The sequence below is a fragment of the Mucor mucedo genome, assembly GCF_025094135.1.
Source record: "Mucor mucedo strain NRRL 3635 chromosome Unknown EV154scaffold_85, whole genome shotgun sequence".
NCBI lineage: Eukaryota > Fungi > Mucoromycota > Mucoromycetes > Mucorales > Mucoraceae > Mucor > Mucor mucedo.
Genome location: NW_026252369.1, coordinates 60,789 through 75,282, shown reverse-complemented (window position 1 = coordinate 75,282; position 14,494 = coordinate 60,789). Strand labels below are relative to the sequence as shown.

Sequence of the window (14,494 nt, the reverse complement as noted above, 5' to 3'; positions counted from 1 at the left end):
TTGTCCATAGAAAGTCTGGGTGGATTATATAGTTTTGCGTCATGTACAATCATATTTAAGGAGAGGTAAAGCCCACCAAACCAAATTTTTACCAGTAAATATCCAGTTATCCACTTATTGTATAAAGGCATATACTATGAATATGTACATTGAGGGATAAAACACTGAGTGACTAGTAAACCAAACAATAATTAATTGAATAAGGTGGTACATTATCAGTCCAATATCGTTTCCCGCTTAGCATTTAGTGATCCGACCTATTGTTAATAGGAAACGCCGATACCCCTCATTTTAGCATTGCATCTTTACTACTAGCCATATCAAAAAAGGAATAAATCGACAAAAAATTCTTTCTGTTCATATCATCCTTTTCCTTTTACGGCACCCGAAGTCCGGATATAAAAGCGTTTCTTTATGCCGTTAGCATCCCTAGCCGTAAAATGAATAATGTGGGGTAAACCGGTTTATTATAGTATTTTCAGACTTGAAAGTGAGACGTATTAAAATTATAAATTTAGATGATGTCCTTATTTTTTAAGACGATTGATAATTTTAAGATATGCAGTGTAACCCTTTTTTTTTTTTTTTTTTTTTTTTGAGACGGTAAAGTTTGTGAAGGTCTTTCCTGCCAATTTCTTTTCCAGGAAACATTTCCCAATATATTTCAGCATGTCTTATCCAGCTGGTACAGCCAGCAACAGTGACCTGCTTAAAAACTTTAGCAAGTCCTGGTGTTAGCTTTCATAGTTTTAAAATGGTTTCCTTTAATATTCTTCTTTACTTTCGACCAGCATTCTTCAATTGGATACAGAAAAGGCAAATATAATGGTGGCATAGACAATGGTTTATAGCCACCTTTATTGATAGCATCAACAACAGAACAAAAGTGATGAACCTTACAGCTGTCCATGATAATAAATGTGTCTTCTTTGCTAAGTTTGTTGAAAATATTTATCCATGGCTCCATAAACTTGACAATATGATAAGCTGTCGTGCGTTTTTTTTTGAGTTGAACCTGCTGTGCATTACTCTTATTACCAGTCTCACGATTTTTTTTTTTTTTGGGAGACTCAGGAAATTCTTCTTCTATGAAGACTGACACGATATCGGCATTGATTCTGCTTGCAGATAATGTAGCAAAGGAATACCGGATGAAGGGAAAGTCTGGAGTATAGCTCTAAACTTGTGAGAGAAGGGAAGTACATTTTAGGTGGGGTTGATATCTACCGTGTTAGAAAATAGGAAAAGTGATACATATAGCTTGGATTTGTTTCTGGAGTGTGTTAAAGATATCGATCGTTCAAAAAAAAATCACTGTACAAGTATGAAGAAGTATGCATCGATGCCTTGAAATCAGACGCTGTTCATACAAAGTCATAAAGCTGTATGCAAAGTCGTATTTAAGTGATCGATTGCAATAATTTCGATTGGATTTGATATGCATATAAAAGTAATAGACGTTACTATGACAGTGTTTTTTTTGTTAAAAGTAAAAAGGACTGTGTCTCAGGCATTACAGCTCTACAACTTATAAAAAAAAAAAATTGGATATATCACTACTATTTATCTCAAATGACGTGGATATAAGTTTAGTAGATTTTACTGACAATACTAACTAAATCTTTTTTCTTTCCTCTAAATATGCGTACACCTATATATCTAGTTGTTGAAGATATCATACATTCCAAAAAGTAACTAAAGAAAGTACGCAAAGTCACAAGAAGAAAACATCGATAATAATACAAGTACTTATAAACACCAGCACCTAGTGAACTGTCCAACAACAAGAAAACCGTATAAAACCAAGGACACCGTTCAACACCATTTCCAAATATCCACCCTGAGTTGAAGGGAGGTAGAGAGTGGGGTAAAAAAAAAAAAAGGAAAAGAAAAAAAATATAGAGTGTGAATTGCATATAAAAAGTGTATAGTGTTCTAGACGGAATAAGAACTCTTTATTTCTTTATTGTTAGTTTGTTAAATATTCTCGGAGAATCTGGCGATGCGGCAAGAAAGACACTTTCCAATCTGAGGAGCTAAACGACAATCTTCATCGGACGATGCGTGGGTGCGGTCATACATTCTCTCAAGGTTAACGGCGCTTGAGGCATTGGTAGCAACATCAGCAAGTGTAACTTCAAGTTTTCTTTTCTTATGAACGTTCTTCTTGTTGGAAATATTGGTACCGAAAGGATTGGTGTTGGTAACAGGAGGCTTTCCATTAACAATTAATTGGATCTCCTTTAAAGATACTTCCAACTCACCGAGGAAATGATTAAGTGCTTCATACACACGACCGAAGTTGCTGTAATATTCGAAAAATTGGATGTCACCAAGGTTAGCATGCTTACTAGGCATGACAAAATTAAGACTCAATGGGTTTAAGTTCATATACTCGTGCATACTTTCTTTTACTTTCTCTTGAAACTTATTCGTATAAAGAGACATTAAAAAGGCAACAGTAAGAAAGAAATGTCCTTGAGTTTGAACCTTAGCGGCACAAACGCAAGCACCGTAACGATCCATGAACTGAGCTAGTTTTTCATGTGGATACTGCTTTAAACCACGCAGCATCACGTTCGTTTTAACTAAACCCAAACGTGCAGAGGGATCGAAACGGTGTTCCATGATTTTCTTCGCATCAGACCAAGACTTTTTCTTGTTTTTCAACCCAGATTTAAAGTTTTGGCGAAACCAGTTCTTATAAAGATCGTTATTCTCAAAACTAGCCTCAAGATGAAAGAGCCAGTGGAGTTCCACATCCACACCGTAATAATTATACACCCTTTCAAATTTACAAATGAAAGACTTCAATGAATAATCCTCAGGATTGCGAACGTCGGGATTACTGTCGAAGTCAGAATACTTGACAACGAAAACCGGGATTTCCATGGCAGGAATATCAGAGTGATCCTTTTGTTTCTTTTCAGAAACGCTTTTGGCATCATCCAATTTTATTATCTGAGCCAAGATGGTGATCAACTTGACAGACGTCTGCTTGTAGGAAGTGTACATCTCATTGTTGGTAACAATTTGAGCATTCCAATGGGCAATATCATGTCTAATAGTGGTAAGATGCAGATCCCTGAGGTTTGAATCATCAATAGATGTAGGCAGGACATCCATGATGGTCGATTCTTTCTCGTATAGGATTGCAAGCTTCAACTGAATCTCACTGTTTCTGGTCAGTGCCCGATCAGCGTATTTCTCAAACGCGTTACGATCGTGTGCTGCAGAAGCGGTTCCATTGAAGAATGACTTAAAATTATTACCGTTAGGGTCAAATTCGTTGTCGAGGTTCATAATCCTGACGGTAGAGGAGGAGTTGATAGCTAAAGTGCCAGGGGCAACGGTAGCACTAAAAGTAGCAGAGGCACCCGATTTGGGAGGAGTAATGGTAGGAGTAGGAGAAACCATTTTAAACAAGTGTGATAGTTGCGTTTATAAAGGTGTCAAGTGTAATAGACAGAACAAAAAATAAGTTTATGAGTTTGTCAAAAAAAAAAAAAAAAAAAAAAAAAAAAATAGAAGTCCTTTTTTATACGCTGCTTAGTTTTAATTAAGGATGACACGAGATGGCGATGCTTTCTCATCTCAAATACAGATTTAAACAACGTATAAGAGAACGCATCACTTGAGTAATGTAAAGTGCACCCATATTAGTCGTATTAGAGTTTGATTATGTCTTGATCACTACCGTCATCATAACTTTAATGAATGCGGTTGATATGATCAAGTTGAAGCGTATCAAACACTTGTACACCATCAAGGAGTTAAAATAATCAAGACCCCTTCAGATTAAAGTGCAAAAAATAGCACTTGGCTGACAAAATTAAATGACGGTTAATAAGATTATGGAAGAAACGTTAACAATTTAGTTGTCTAAAGAAATAAATAGTTTGACATGTGCCTGATACGTACACCCTATATATTCAGCCTATGATTTGCTTAATAGTGTCAGCAAATATAAAAATATAGAGAATAAATGTAGCAAAGAAAAAAACAAGGTATGAACGAGTTTTATCCATATACGACAAAGTTGGTCTATGTCAAAAAAAATTAATCCTTTATTTGATCATCCTTAATGTTTGCGCCTTTAACTAACAATGAGCATTCCATGATATAGTTGAAAAATATGAAAAAACCAAACTATATAATGGTATTATATAGTAACGCAAGCATCTACAATATTATTACGGTATATAGGTAAGACCATCTCCGTGATACAGCCAAATGTGGAAGCCATTAAGATACAATTATTATTTCATCATCAAATTATATACAATATTTCAGCGATAATGTAATTGTTAAAATGATGAGACAAAACTGTTATCAAGTGTGGACTAAATATCCACGAAGTTAAAATCAATTGATAGACAGAAAAGCATACACCTTTTCAGATAACATTGCTCGTAAAGCTTCCATATCTAAAAACAGCCTTAAAATCAGGAATACATTGGCTGCTGAAAACTAAACGTAAATTTAATATCCAATCAACGAGGAATTTAAAGGCCTGAGTAACCCCAACTATGTTATCCAAGCCTTTGTTTCGTCTAAAAAAGGTATGAAAATTTAGTTTTGATTCTGTCCCGAAAAAAAAAAACTGAAAAGTGTCTCAATCTTTAATTAAATAACAGTAAACCTAGACAGCATGACTAGTATATTATTGCCACTGCAGTTTCAAGAACTATCTGGACTTGAAGAACGCCAAATTAGTTTTATAGAACAATCAGTGACGGTAGCCCTCCAAAAGAACGCTAAACTCATCATTGCTGTGGAATGTCAAGAAATAAAATCAAATTCTAAATGCATTGATGCTATTTGGGAGCGGGTTCAAGCTTTTCTGGGAACAATCTATGTTGTTCAGTTAAACAAGTCTTATCAGGCCGAGAAACCTCTGTTTGACTGTAATGTCGTGTTTCAGGATATATGCGCTTATCCTGTGCATCTTGAATCTTACATTACTACAGTATGTTTACCTGAACAAGGTAAATAGAAACAATCAAGCCACACTCGAGAAGAGAACGGAAAACAAATAGACAGAGTATAATTAACAAGAGCTTTTAGATTCTGACAGAGTTAGCCATTGGAACACTATAAGAACAGATTCACCTTTAGCTTGTCATGTCTTAACCGATAACCATGATACCAGACATGGCAAATTGATAGAAAATACAGGTCCTATTGAACCTTTGGTGTTTGATCGTGTTGCTGTTGGTGGAACATTTGATCAACTTCACGCTGGTCATAAAATTCTCTTGACCATGACAGCAATTTTAGCAAAAGAGAGTATGGTGGTAGGTGTTACAGGTAAAGGTGAATTTGATACTCTAGTGATAAGACTCTGATTTAGTATTAGACGATTGCATGTTGTTAAAGAAGAAACATAGGGATCTAATTGAACCAACTGCAAAAAGAGTAGAACTGGTAAAGAGCTACTTAAACCTTGTCAAAAGAAGTATCACGTATGAAGTCGTACCTATCACTGATCCATTCGGACCTACTGTCACTGACCCTACGATTGATGCACTTGTTGTTTCTAAGGAAACTCTTAAAGGCGGCGATTTAGGTAAAATTTAGAAATATTTTGCTTGGTAAATTATTTATTAATACATTAAAAACAGTCAATAGTGAGAGAGATATGCGCGGATACCCTCCCTTAGAGTTACGAATTATAGATGTGATTTCATCTGAAAACTCGTCTGTTCAGGGTAAAGATATGGATGTTTTGAAGATTAGTTCGAGTTGGATTAGAGAGTACATTGCAAAGAAAAGAGATTTGTAATTTTTTTTTCCCATTATTTCTTATCCGCGATCCACATCATAAATCCAACCATTAAAATATGTCTTGCTATTATCAAATATTTCTAAAAGCCTATAGTTCAAATCTCTAAATACTCGTTGAAGTCTATATCGAGTGGATAATTTGGGCTCATCATTATTTGAAGAGAAAAATAGATGATTGTCTCGATGATCGTTATTAACCTGTAGACGTGGCGGCCTTGATGTCTGAATAAAAACATTGGATCGATGATTTTCGTTTTTTATATCATCTTTGCCGATTGCATTCTCTGGTGGTGTTGATATTAATTCAGCTTCGGTTAGATGCTCATCTTGATAAAAGTTTCTTTCAGCAAAGAATGTTGGATCAATGTCCAAAAACTTTGCTAGTTGTTGAAATGAACCGGAGGGGTTTAGCAAAATATCTTCAGTTCGTATAATAAATAGCTGCGAAGATGGGAACTGTTGTAAAAAGGGAACAAGTGCTGGATAATACATCCCTTTTGCTAGTGAATTAAACGCATGTGTGTCATTTGAAACTTTCCACGAAGCTAAATATCAGATATCAATATAGGATCCGCACACGTATAGCACCTATTACGCATTACCTCGAATTTCACTGCCTTGATGACATGTTACGAATCCCTCCCATCCTGTTTGTGTGCTTGTATGTCCACAACGACGTAATATGGGCAATTCCAAATCGATTAAGGCTTCAAATGTCAACTTGGAGTTATTTACTTCTATACTGCATGTTGGTAAATTGGATCATTTTGATTGGGTTGCGTTTGCATTACCTGATTTTTCATATAAATATTGCGAATAAGCTCTGGCGATGGGTTCTCGTAAAAAAAATACTAGCTATATGAACGCAATGGATAAGTTTGGATTTTATTTGCCTTTTTCTAGATATTACCTTGACATGGGGTAACGTATCTTTAATTCTTTTTGCTGCCAAGTGACTATGATACAAGTAGTGTGGTGCGTTTTCACCTACAATCCAGTTCATTTTTTCTTCCATAGTGGCCAGCATGTCATCTTTTAAAAAAGGGAATTGAGAAATATAAGAATCAAATGCATTTGCGTCATCAAACTCGTCTTTAACAAATACATGGTTGTGAGGAACACTGTTATCTACCGATGCCTCCGCCACTTGAGGATGCTTCTTGAGCATTCGAAACACATAGGATGCACCAGCGAACTCACTACCAGCAAATATAAAGGAAGGAACTGGTTTTGCACAAGATTTTAGATGCTGTTGGAAATGGGGACAGTTTCTCGGGTAATAGACTGAAATAAGGGTTAACTTCTTTTACTTTTAAAAATAGATTGAAACACTCACGTTTAGGATGAGTGTTTCCGAGATTTATAGGCTGATTCGTAATGTAGTTTCTCCATTTGGAAGAACCCTTACGACAGGTGAATGGGGCGAATATGGTTTCCTCGTCATTTTGGTCTATATGATTCCAGGAGAACCGGGTGGTGTTTACAATAACAAATGTACCCAAACAAGCAGCTAATAAAGATACAACGAGATATTGCCACCTGAACATAATTCTTACTTGACCCGAGGGCAACGTATGTATTCTTCCACCCGTTATGAAAGCAAACAGGAGGAAGAATAAATTCCTAATGTTTCTTTTGGGTGCATGTTGTGCGGGTTTCGTAGCTGTGGTTGAGAACATTACATTAGGACAAGAGAAGGACGAAGAAAAAGCTTTTTTTTTTGTTTTCTTTCGAGTGTGTGTGTGTGTAACAAGAATTTTGATTTTTAGCCCCTCAGCTATCCCCTTTTAACGCTCCCCTTTTATATTGAAAAATGAGTTTACTTGGACTCCTTGTTTTTATTTCATCTTTATCTTCTTTTTCCTTCTTCAATATATATATATATATATCGGTTGAATGGTCTTCAATTTCTATATCGTCAGTCTAAGATGGAGACCACCAAAATTGGTCATCGACGAAGAAGTGCTGTCAAGAAATTTATCTGCATTTGTAATTGTTGATCTCTGTATCACTTATAACAAACAATATTAAATTATCTTTTAGTTGCCAAATACAATAGTAGAGGATCGGATCGGTCAAATTCGTCGTCTCGTTCGAAATCACTGTCCATCTCATCATATTGATTTCTACATCTTTCTACTTGCTGTAGTGTGTATCGTATGCTCTGCTATATTTACCTTTATTGCGAGATCACTTAATATTTCAATGTGGTGTCCACTTATACTCCTTTTGGTTCCAACCGGATTAAGTTTCTGGACAAGTAAAAGGCGTTCTACATTGATTATCAAGATCAAAGAGGTGCGTCGCAACTTCAAATTTACTACGTAAATGCTTAATTTTTTCTTTTAGTTTGAAAGTAGGCTGAAAAAGACATTGTATGAATTCAACACAAATGATTCGATTCATCACATACATTGGTCGTTAGAAAGAGTTCCCATTGAACAAGCACCCTGTAGGTCAGCTAGATTTTGTTTAATGATTCATATCACGGAGTTGGATCCTGAAATGGGAATATATAATACAAATGGAGAAGAGCTGCCAACATATCAAGTCGCTACAAATAATATATTATTACCACCAAGTTATCATGAACTGTTATTAATAAGACCGCCCGAGCCAGCTGTTTTATAAAACACTTTTTTCCTTCCTTTTTCTTTATATACCATATCATTATTTAGGGAGGGGTTATTAAAAATATAATAATAAAAATAATATATAAAAAAAAAGTAGCAAACTCGTTCAATCTTTCTTTTCGACTACTGATTCATTTAAAAAAGGTTGGGCATGCTTTCTGTACATTGGCCAAGGAGGGACGACAACCTATGAATTCAACATTAAACCTTTTAGTTGCATACATCACCCATCATTCTTTACCAATGCAGTAATAACCAGGCCCGCAGCGAAGACTGCCATCACCATCTGGATAGACTGTAAATAGAATCCAATAGCAAAACTGACAACCTATTCAAGGTGATTAATCTATTGTAAAATCTATTCTATAATTATAATTTACTCCAGAAGCAGTTAATAAAACATGTGTTAATTGTTCTGCTAAACGTTGGCCCTCAAAGTCCTACGTGAAATAGTTAATTAACGTTGTGCTTTAATCGATATTCATTAAACCGTACAATGGTACATTCAATGATTTCTGCAAATGTCATTTTAAAAGGTGTTGTAAAGCAAAAAGAACGTGCTGAATTTTCACAGGTCAAACTTGTCTAGCTTTGTGCAAAAGTTCGATCTCAGACAGTAATGATAATTTTTGTGCGTATCATCGTTTTTTTTAGAATATGAGCAGTCTTACATGGTCAAATGAAGATTATAACGAGCAGACAAATATCGACTTTGTTTTGGTCAAGGCGCACCCCATAGTATATTACTAAAACCCTAACTAGTGTTCGAACTTTTCGGTCATGCACCGATCTTGCGCCAGTTCGGACAAAACTTGCGTCGAATTTTTGTACTCAAACGTATATCAAACCTTGTAAAAAGAACAAAACTTGCTTCACTAAATAGTCTTACCTGGTTACCACCGGCTCCATACAACGACTATTATTACCTCCAAGGAACACCGCCACCAAGCATTGTATCACCACCACGAATCACCACCTCCGAGCATTGGATCACCACCAAGAATCACCACTGTACTTGCATCACGAATCATGTTTTTGAGTATTTATATCAAATATTTGTTTATTTTTATGTGGTATTTAGTAAAATAATACGGTAAAGTCATAAGATAAAACATACATTTTTAATGAGTGAAAATAGACCTAAAGAACCCTGCCACCGTTTTTTTTTTATATTCACATTAACTGAAATGATAAAAGAAATGATTGACGATAATGAGCTACTATTTAAAGCTTCTTTCCGATATCACTCATGAGGTTGAAATTAACGATGGCTTCGAGTAAACAATTGGATGTAGCACCTTAGAAGAAGAGAGAAATCCTCACAAAAAATGCTGTCCTGAGCGAGTTTGATTGTAACGCTATCAGTGTTGCAAAGGATGTTGTGGGGAGGATGACGAGACTACATCCCAGTACCATCATTTGACGAGGCTGTTGGCAGAAGTGAAGCTGCTGTAAGTATGTAGGATGCTTGGATTTTTGGAAGTTTAAGGACATTCCTTTTAGACACTTGAAAAGCGGTAAAGTTTACTCCAAACTGGTTATTGTAATTTGGAGGATAATGCAACATCAAAGGCGAAGAAACCACTTATACAATGTTTTCATGTTTATTGAAGTTACGTTGACAAAGTAGAAATATACGACGACACAGTAGAGGAGGGTGTATTGAAAGGACCTAACTGAAAGACTGGTTAGATCAAGTGAATAGCCTTTATAAACATCAAGATGAATACCAAGGATGTTGAAAATCGCTAATTTGTGAACAAAAGTCGCCTTGATCATAATCACCCTGTTAGCGGCAATCGCAAGATATACTACTTTAACAGAAACTTGGAAGATGATGATCAGGAATTTGTTATCAAGATGAAACACTCCAAGTGCGGTGTTAGAGGTAAGAAATTTGAGAATAGAAAGCAGGCAGAAGAGAGTCAATATTCGTGATCTATTTATTTTAAATAAAATGTTACTCGTATTCTGTAAAACAACTTACAGTAGGCAGGATACTATTATAAGCAGATAGTGTGATTTTTAACAAAAAAAAAAAAAAAAAAAAAAATGGATGTTCCTGAAAATAATTTATAATTTTTACTGAATGCGTTTATAAAGGGCAACACGTCAAGAGTGGGTCAGAAGTACCTCTTTTTTTTTTTAAAAAAATTCGGTAGATTTGAAACTCCTTCAGTCGTAAGAAATGTCTGATATACATATAAATTTTAGCGAAATGAAATGTAACTCTGTTTCTATGATGCATCAAATGTTTGAATTTTTTTTATTATTATTGTGTATTTGCATATTCTATTAACAAAAAGACATGAAGATTTTCCTCATCTTTTTTTTTTCTCTTTTCCCAGGTATGTGATTTGATAAATGGCTTAGAATTGGAGACCAACTTGAGGAACATAACCAGCACTTTCGTAGTAGGCAATGACCTTCTTGGCCTTGGCAACAGTAGCCTCAACAGTGATATCGAATTTGTTGTATAATTGCTTGATGGGAGCAGAAGCACCGAAAGATCTCATACCAACTTGAGCATGAGAATAACGTTCCCAACCAGTGACACCAAGAGCCTCGATAGAGATGATGGGAATACCGGCAGATAAGACAGTATCCTTATATTCTTGAGGTTGTTCGTCATAGAGTTCGGAACAAGGCATGGAGACAACACGAGTGGGGATACCTTGAGCAGCTAATTCCTTGGCGGCATCAACAGCTAAAGAAACTTCAGAACCGGTGGCAACCAAAATCATCTTGGCACCCTCAGCTTCTTGAAGAACGTAACCACCACGACGGACAGCTTCAATAGAAGAACCTTCTAATTGAGGTAAGTTTTGACGAGAGAGAGCAATGACGGAAGGACGGTGTTCGTTCTCGATAGCAACCAAGTATGTACCGGAAACCTCATTACCATCAGCAGGACGGAAAGTCAACATGTTGGGAGTGGCACGGGTCAAGACCAAAGTCTCGATAGGTTGATGGGTAGGACCATCTTCACCAAGACCAATGGAATCATGGGTCATGACATAGATGACACGAAGATGGGACAAAGCAGAAAGACGAGCGGCGCCCCAACCATATCTGTGAATCAAAAAAATTTAATCTGATTAGCAAAAAAAAAAAAAAAAAAAATTGAGAGTAGCACTAGTTTACTTACGTAAGGAAGTTCAAGAAGGTACCACCGAAGGGAATGCTACCACCATAGGCAGTCAAACCATTCATGATAGCAAACATACCATGTTCACGGACACCATAACGGAAATAACGACCAGAGTAGTCACCAAGACCGGTGGAGGGATGTTGGAAATCAACAGCCTTCTTCCAACGGGTCAAGTTAGAACCGGTTAAATCAGCGGAACCACCCAACAATTCAGGTAAGACATCAGAAAGAGCGGTTAAAACACTTTCGGACAACTTACGAGTGGCGACAGCGGGGTCAGCAGGAGTGAAACGAGGCAAAGCAGCTTCCCAACCTTGAGGTAACTTTCCAGAGAAACGACGCTCGATTTCAGCACCTTCTTCAGGGAATTCGGTCTTATATTGGGCGAAAAGAGCATTCCAAGCTTCTTCGGCTTGAGCACCTTGTTCAGCACGGGTGGCATACAAATCGTAAACCTTTTTTTTTTTTTAAAAAAAAAAAAAAATAGTATATTAATATCCCAGTTTTACCCGTTCGCGCCATGATTTTTTTTTTTTAAAAAAAAAAACTTACCTCTTGAGGGACAACATACTTCTCCTCACCGTTGAAGCCAAACTTCTCCTTAACTTGCTTGATATCAGCATCTAAAAGAAGAAGAGAAAATGATGAATAACGAATTTTCACTCACTTTTAACCTATCACTATAGCTTACCAGAAAGAGGAGAACCATGGACCTTTTCTTCACCTTGGTTCAAAGAACCATAACCTAATTTTTAAAAAAAGGTAAGTAAAACAATTGGGGGGGGAGGTATTACATGAACCCATTTTCACTTACCAATGGTGGTCTTGACCTTGATGAGAGTAGGCTTGTCAGTGACAGCCTTAGCGGCCTCGATAGCCTTCTCGATGGAAACTAAATCGTTATCACCATCACCAACGATGATAGTGTGCCAGCCATAGGCTTCGAAACGCTTAATGGTATCTTCGGTGAAAGAAACTTCGGTAGAACCATCGATAGTAATGGCATTGTCATCATAAAGAGCAATCAATTTACCGAGCTTCCAGTGACTATGTTTTTTTTGTTGGGGTTAATAATCAAAATAGATCCAAGGTACACAAAAAAAAGAAAAAAAAAACTTTACCCTGCAAGGGAAATAGCTTCGGCAGTGACACCTTCTTGAAGACAACCATCACCAAGAATAACGTAGGTATGGTTATTGAAAAGTTCGAAACCGGGACGGTTGAAGGTGGCAGCATAATGAGCTTCAGCGGCAGCTAAACCAACAGCGTTTGAAACACCTATAGATCCAACACTTGTTAATTTCTGGTTTGATTCCACTTTTTATGAACAATATTACCTTGACCCAAAGGACCAGTGGTGACTTCAATACCGGGAGTGTCAGTAGCTTCGGGATGACCAGGAGTCCTGAATAGATTTAATAAATTTTGTTAGAATAAAAAAATGCATGCATCCTGTTGGGTTGAACAGTATAATGATGACTCTTAACAATTCATCCCCCGATGATTGGCCCTCCCCCATCCAAAAATAATCTATAACCCAGAAAATTTCGCGATTGGATTTTTTTTTTGAAACTTACTTTGAGTCTAATTGACGGAATTGCTTAAGATCTTCCAAAGAAACATCATAACCAGAGATATGGAGCATGATATATTGAAGAGCACATCCGTGACCGTTGGAAAGAACGAAACGATCGCGGTTGATGAACTTGGGGTTCTTGGGGTTATAAGTCATGAACTTGTTGAACAAGACATGGGCCATGGGAGCACAACCCATAGGAGCACCTTTATTTTAAGTTTTGGTTAGTCACTGACAACAAATATAAAATTAGATATATATAATTTATATTACCAGGATGGCCAGAGTTGGCACCCTTAACTACATCAGCAGCGAGACAACGAACAGTATCAACAGCTCTTTGATCAATATTTTGGACCATTTTGGTTTTATAAAAAAGTTATATGGAGAAGAAGAAAACAGACAAAAAAAACTCTCGGAGCTACAGATTATTTATGTTTTTTTTTCTATGGCTCTTGACATTTCAGTCACACTTTTTCATGTACATGAGCGGGGTACTTCTCATACGATCGGGTACCTATTTTTTTTTTTTTTTACGTATTTCATGGTAGATCATATTACTGCACTATAGGAACCAGGACCACTATTGTCCCTGAACAAAAACATGGTTTATTTACACTGTTTTAACGCATGTGAAAAATAAGCTTTTTGATTTTTTAAAATGTGCCTGGTTTTAAATAGCCTATGACGCCATTTATTGCATAAACCATTCACCCAGCTAAGCTCGTTATCATGATTAATAGAACTGTGATCTCCTGAAAGGTGTATACCAACTTGAATAGTCAGCTATACAGACCCGTCTGATTATTCTACTCAACTGAAAAAGAAAAAAAAACGGTTACTCTTCGGTGAATATACAAGTTAGGCCAATTCTCCTATCATGACAAGCATTTGGGGGGACTTGCGTATTATCTATTTAATCTGTCATACTAAATTGCTGGATAATTTATTCTTACGGAGATTGGTCAGACAATCCGGGAAAAAAAACCTAAAACGTCAATCATTAGCAAGTCGGGCAGATTATGCATGTAAGCATTAAAAAAAAACTCTGCCGTTCATGAGTGACATATTAAAAAAAACGTGCGCTCTATTTCACAAAATGTACCGCGGCTGGTCCTTCTTTACACTGTTCGCATTCAAAATATTGGTCCGTCCCTCATTTAGACCCAGGTTTGCCCTATTTATTACAAATCACTTGCTATTGGCTATTATCAATCTACCCAAATATTTCCCCGTGATTGGTCAAAATTCCCCTTACTACCAGCCATTTATAGTTTCTTTGAAGTACAAGACGTGCTTTGGCCATTTTTTTTTTTTTTTTTTTTTTTTTGACCACCTGTAACATAA

General features: G+C 36.5%; 6 protein-coding genes across 6 annotated transcripts; 2 read left to right on the top strand and 4 right to left on the bottom strand.

Moving 5' to 3' along the window:
- Nucleotides 1-1,920: 1,920 nt before the first annotated feature.
- EV154DRAFT_517537 (uncharacterized protein) lies at nt 1,921-3,479 on the bottom strand. The gene has a single exon (XM_051602509.1). It carries the CDS (start codon nt 3,415-3,417, stop codon nt 1,978-1,980), a length of 1,440 nt encoding a protein of 479 aa, XP_051454888.1. The 5' UTR covers nt 3,418-3,479; the 3' UTR covers nt 1,921-1,977.
- Nucleotides 3,480-4,651: 1,172 nt separating this feature from the next.
- Nucleotides 4,652-5,785, top strand: EV154DRAFT_539295 (uncharacterized protein; the record flags this gene model as incomplete). The annotated part of the gene is made up of 4 exons (XM_051604336.1): nt 4,652-4,988; nt 5,068-5,310; nt 5,360-5,569; nt 5,625-5,785. The coding sequence occupies 4 exons, from the start codon at nt 4,652-4,654 to the stop codon at nt 5,783-5,785; spliced, it is 951 nt and encodes a 316-aa protein (XP_051454887.1).
- Nucleotides 5,786-5,805: 20 nt separating this feature from the next.
- EV154DRAFT_566350 (P-loop containing nucleoside triphosphate hydrolase protein) lies at nt 5,806-7,334 on the bottom strand (the record flags this gene model as incomplete). Its single annotated transcript, XM_051605952.1, has 5 exons — nt 5,806-6,332; nt 6,390-6,524; nt 6,579-6,642; nt 6,698-7,071; nt 7,124-7,334. 5 exons carry the CDS (start codon nt 7,332-7,334, stop codon nt 5,806-5,808), a joined length of 1,311 nt encoding a protein of 436 aa, XP_051454886.1.
- A 241-nt stretch (nt 7,335-7,575) lies between these two features.
- Nucleotides 7,576-8,646, top strand: EV154DRAFT_308293 (uncharacterized protein). Its single transcript, XM_051594896.1, has 3 exons — nt 7,576-7,776; nt 7,831-8,085; nt 8,137-8,646. The coding sequence occupies exons 1-3, from the start codon at nt 7,684-7,686 to the stop codon at nt 8,416-8,418; spliced, it is 630 nt and encodes a 209-aa protein (XP_051454885.1). The 5' UTR covers nt 7,576-7,683; the 3' UTR covers nt 8,419-8,646.
- Nucleotides 8,473-9,012, bottom strand: EV154DRAFT_308244 (microsomal signal peptidase). The gene is made up of 4 exons (XM_051594895.1): nt 8,916-9,012; nt 8,801-8,860; nt 8,662-8,748; nt 8,473-8,607 (listed from the first exon to the last, which is right to left on the bottom strand). Exons 1-4 carry the CDS (start codon nt 8,946-8,948, stop codon nt 8,527-8,529), a joined length of 261 nt encoding a protein of 86 aa, XP_051454884.1. The 5' UTR covers nt 8,949-9,012; the 3' UTR covers nt 8,473-8,526.
- A 1,642-nt stretch (nt 9,013-10,654) lies between these two features.
- Nucleotides 10,655-13,540, bottom strand: EV154DRAFT_517499 (transketolase). Its single transcript, XM_051602508.1, has 9 exons — nt 13,421-13,540; nt 13,149-13,353; nt 12,909-12,976; nt 12,693-12,849; nt 12,386-12,618; nt 12,263-12,316; nt 12,124-12,194; nt 11,569-12,026; nt 10,655-11,492 (listed from the first exon to the last, which is right to left on the bottom strand). Exons 1-9 carry the CDS (start codon nt 13,506-13,508, stop codon nt 10,790-10,792), a joined length of 2,037 nt encoding a protein of 678 aa, XP_051454883.1. The 5' UTR covers nt 13,509-13,540; the 3' UTR covers nt 10,655-10,789.
- Between the last annotated feature and the right edge of the window lie 954 nt (nt 13,541-14,494).

Bases quoted from the DNA above. Each gene is read 5' to 3' on its own strand.
- EV154DRAFT_308244 (XM_051594895.1), bottom strand. From the start codon at position 8,948: ATGACATTTGCAGAAATCATTGAATGTACCATT. The intron at 8,749-8,800 runs GTAAATTATAAT...CACCTTGAATAG, and splicing joins TTTTATTAACTGCTTCTGGA to GTTGTCAGTTTTGCTATTGG. The intron at 8,608-8,661 runs GTAAAGAATGAT...TTGAATTCATAG, and splicing joins GCCTGGTTATTACTGCATTG to GTTGTCGTCCCTCCTTGGCC.
- EV154DRAFT_308293 (XM_051594896.1), top strand. From the start codon at position 7,684: ATGGTCTTCAATTTCTATATCGTCAGTCTAAGATGGAGACCACCAAAA. The intron at 7,777-7,830 runs GTAATTGTTGAT...ATTATCTTTTAG, and splicing joins CAAGAAATTTATCTGCATTT to TTGCCAAATACAATAGTAGA. The intron at 8,086-8,136 runs GTGCGTCGCAAC...TTTTTCTTTTAG, and splicing joins TGATTATCAAGATCAAAGAG to TTTGAAAGTAGGCTGAAAAA.
- EV154DRAFT_517499 (XM_051602508.1), bottom strand. From the start codon at position 13,508: ATGGTCCAAAATATTGATCAAAGAGCTGTTGATACTGTTCGTTGTCTC. The intron at 12,619-12,692 runs GTAAAGTTTTTT...AAAAAAACATAG, and splicing joins GAAGCTATTTCCCTTGCAGG to TCACTGGAAGCTCGGTAAAT. The intron at 12,317-12,385 runs GTAAGTGAAAAT...TTTAAAAATTAG, and splicing joins CAAGGTCAAGACCACCATTG to GTTATGGTTCTTTGAACCAA.
- EV154DRAFT_517537 (XM_051602509.1), bottom strand. From the start codon at position 3,417: ATGGTTTCTCCTACTCCTACCATTACTCCTCCCAAATCGGGTGCCTCT.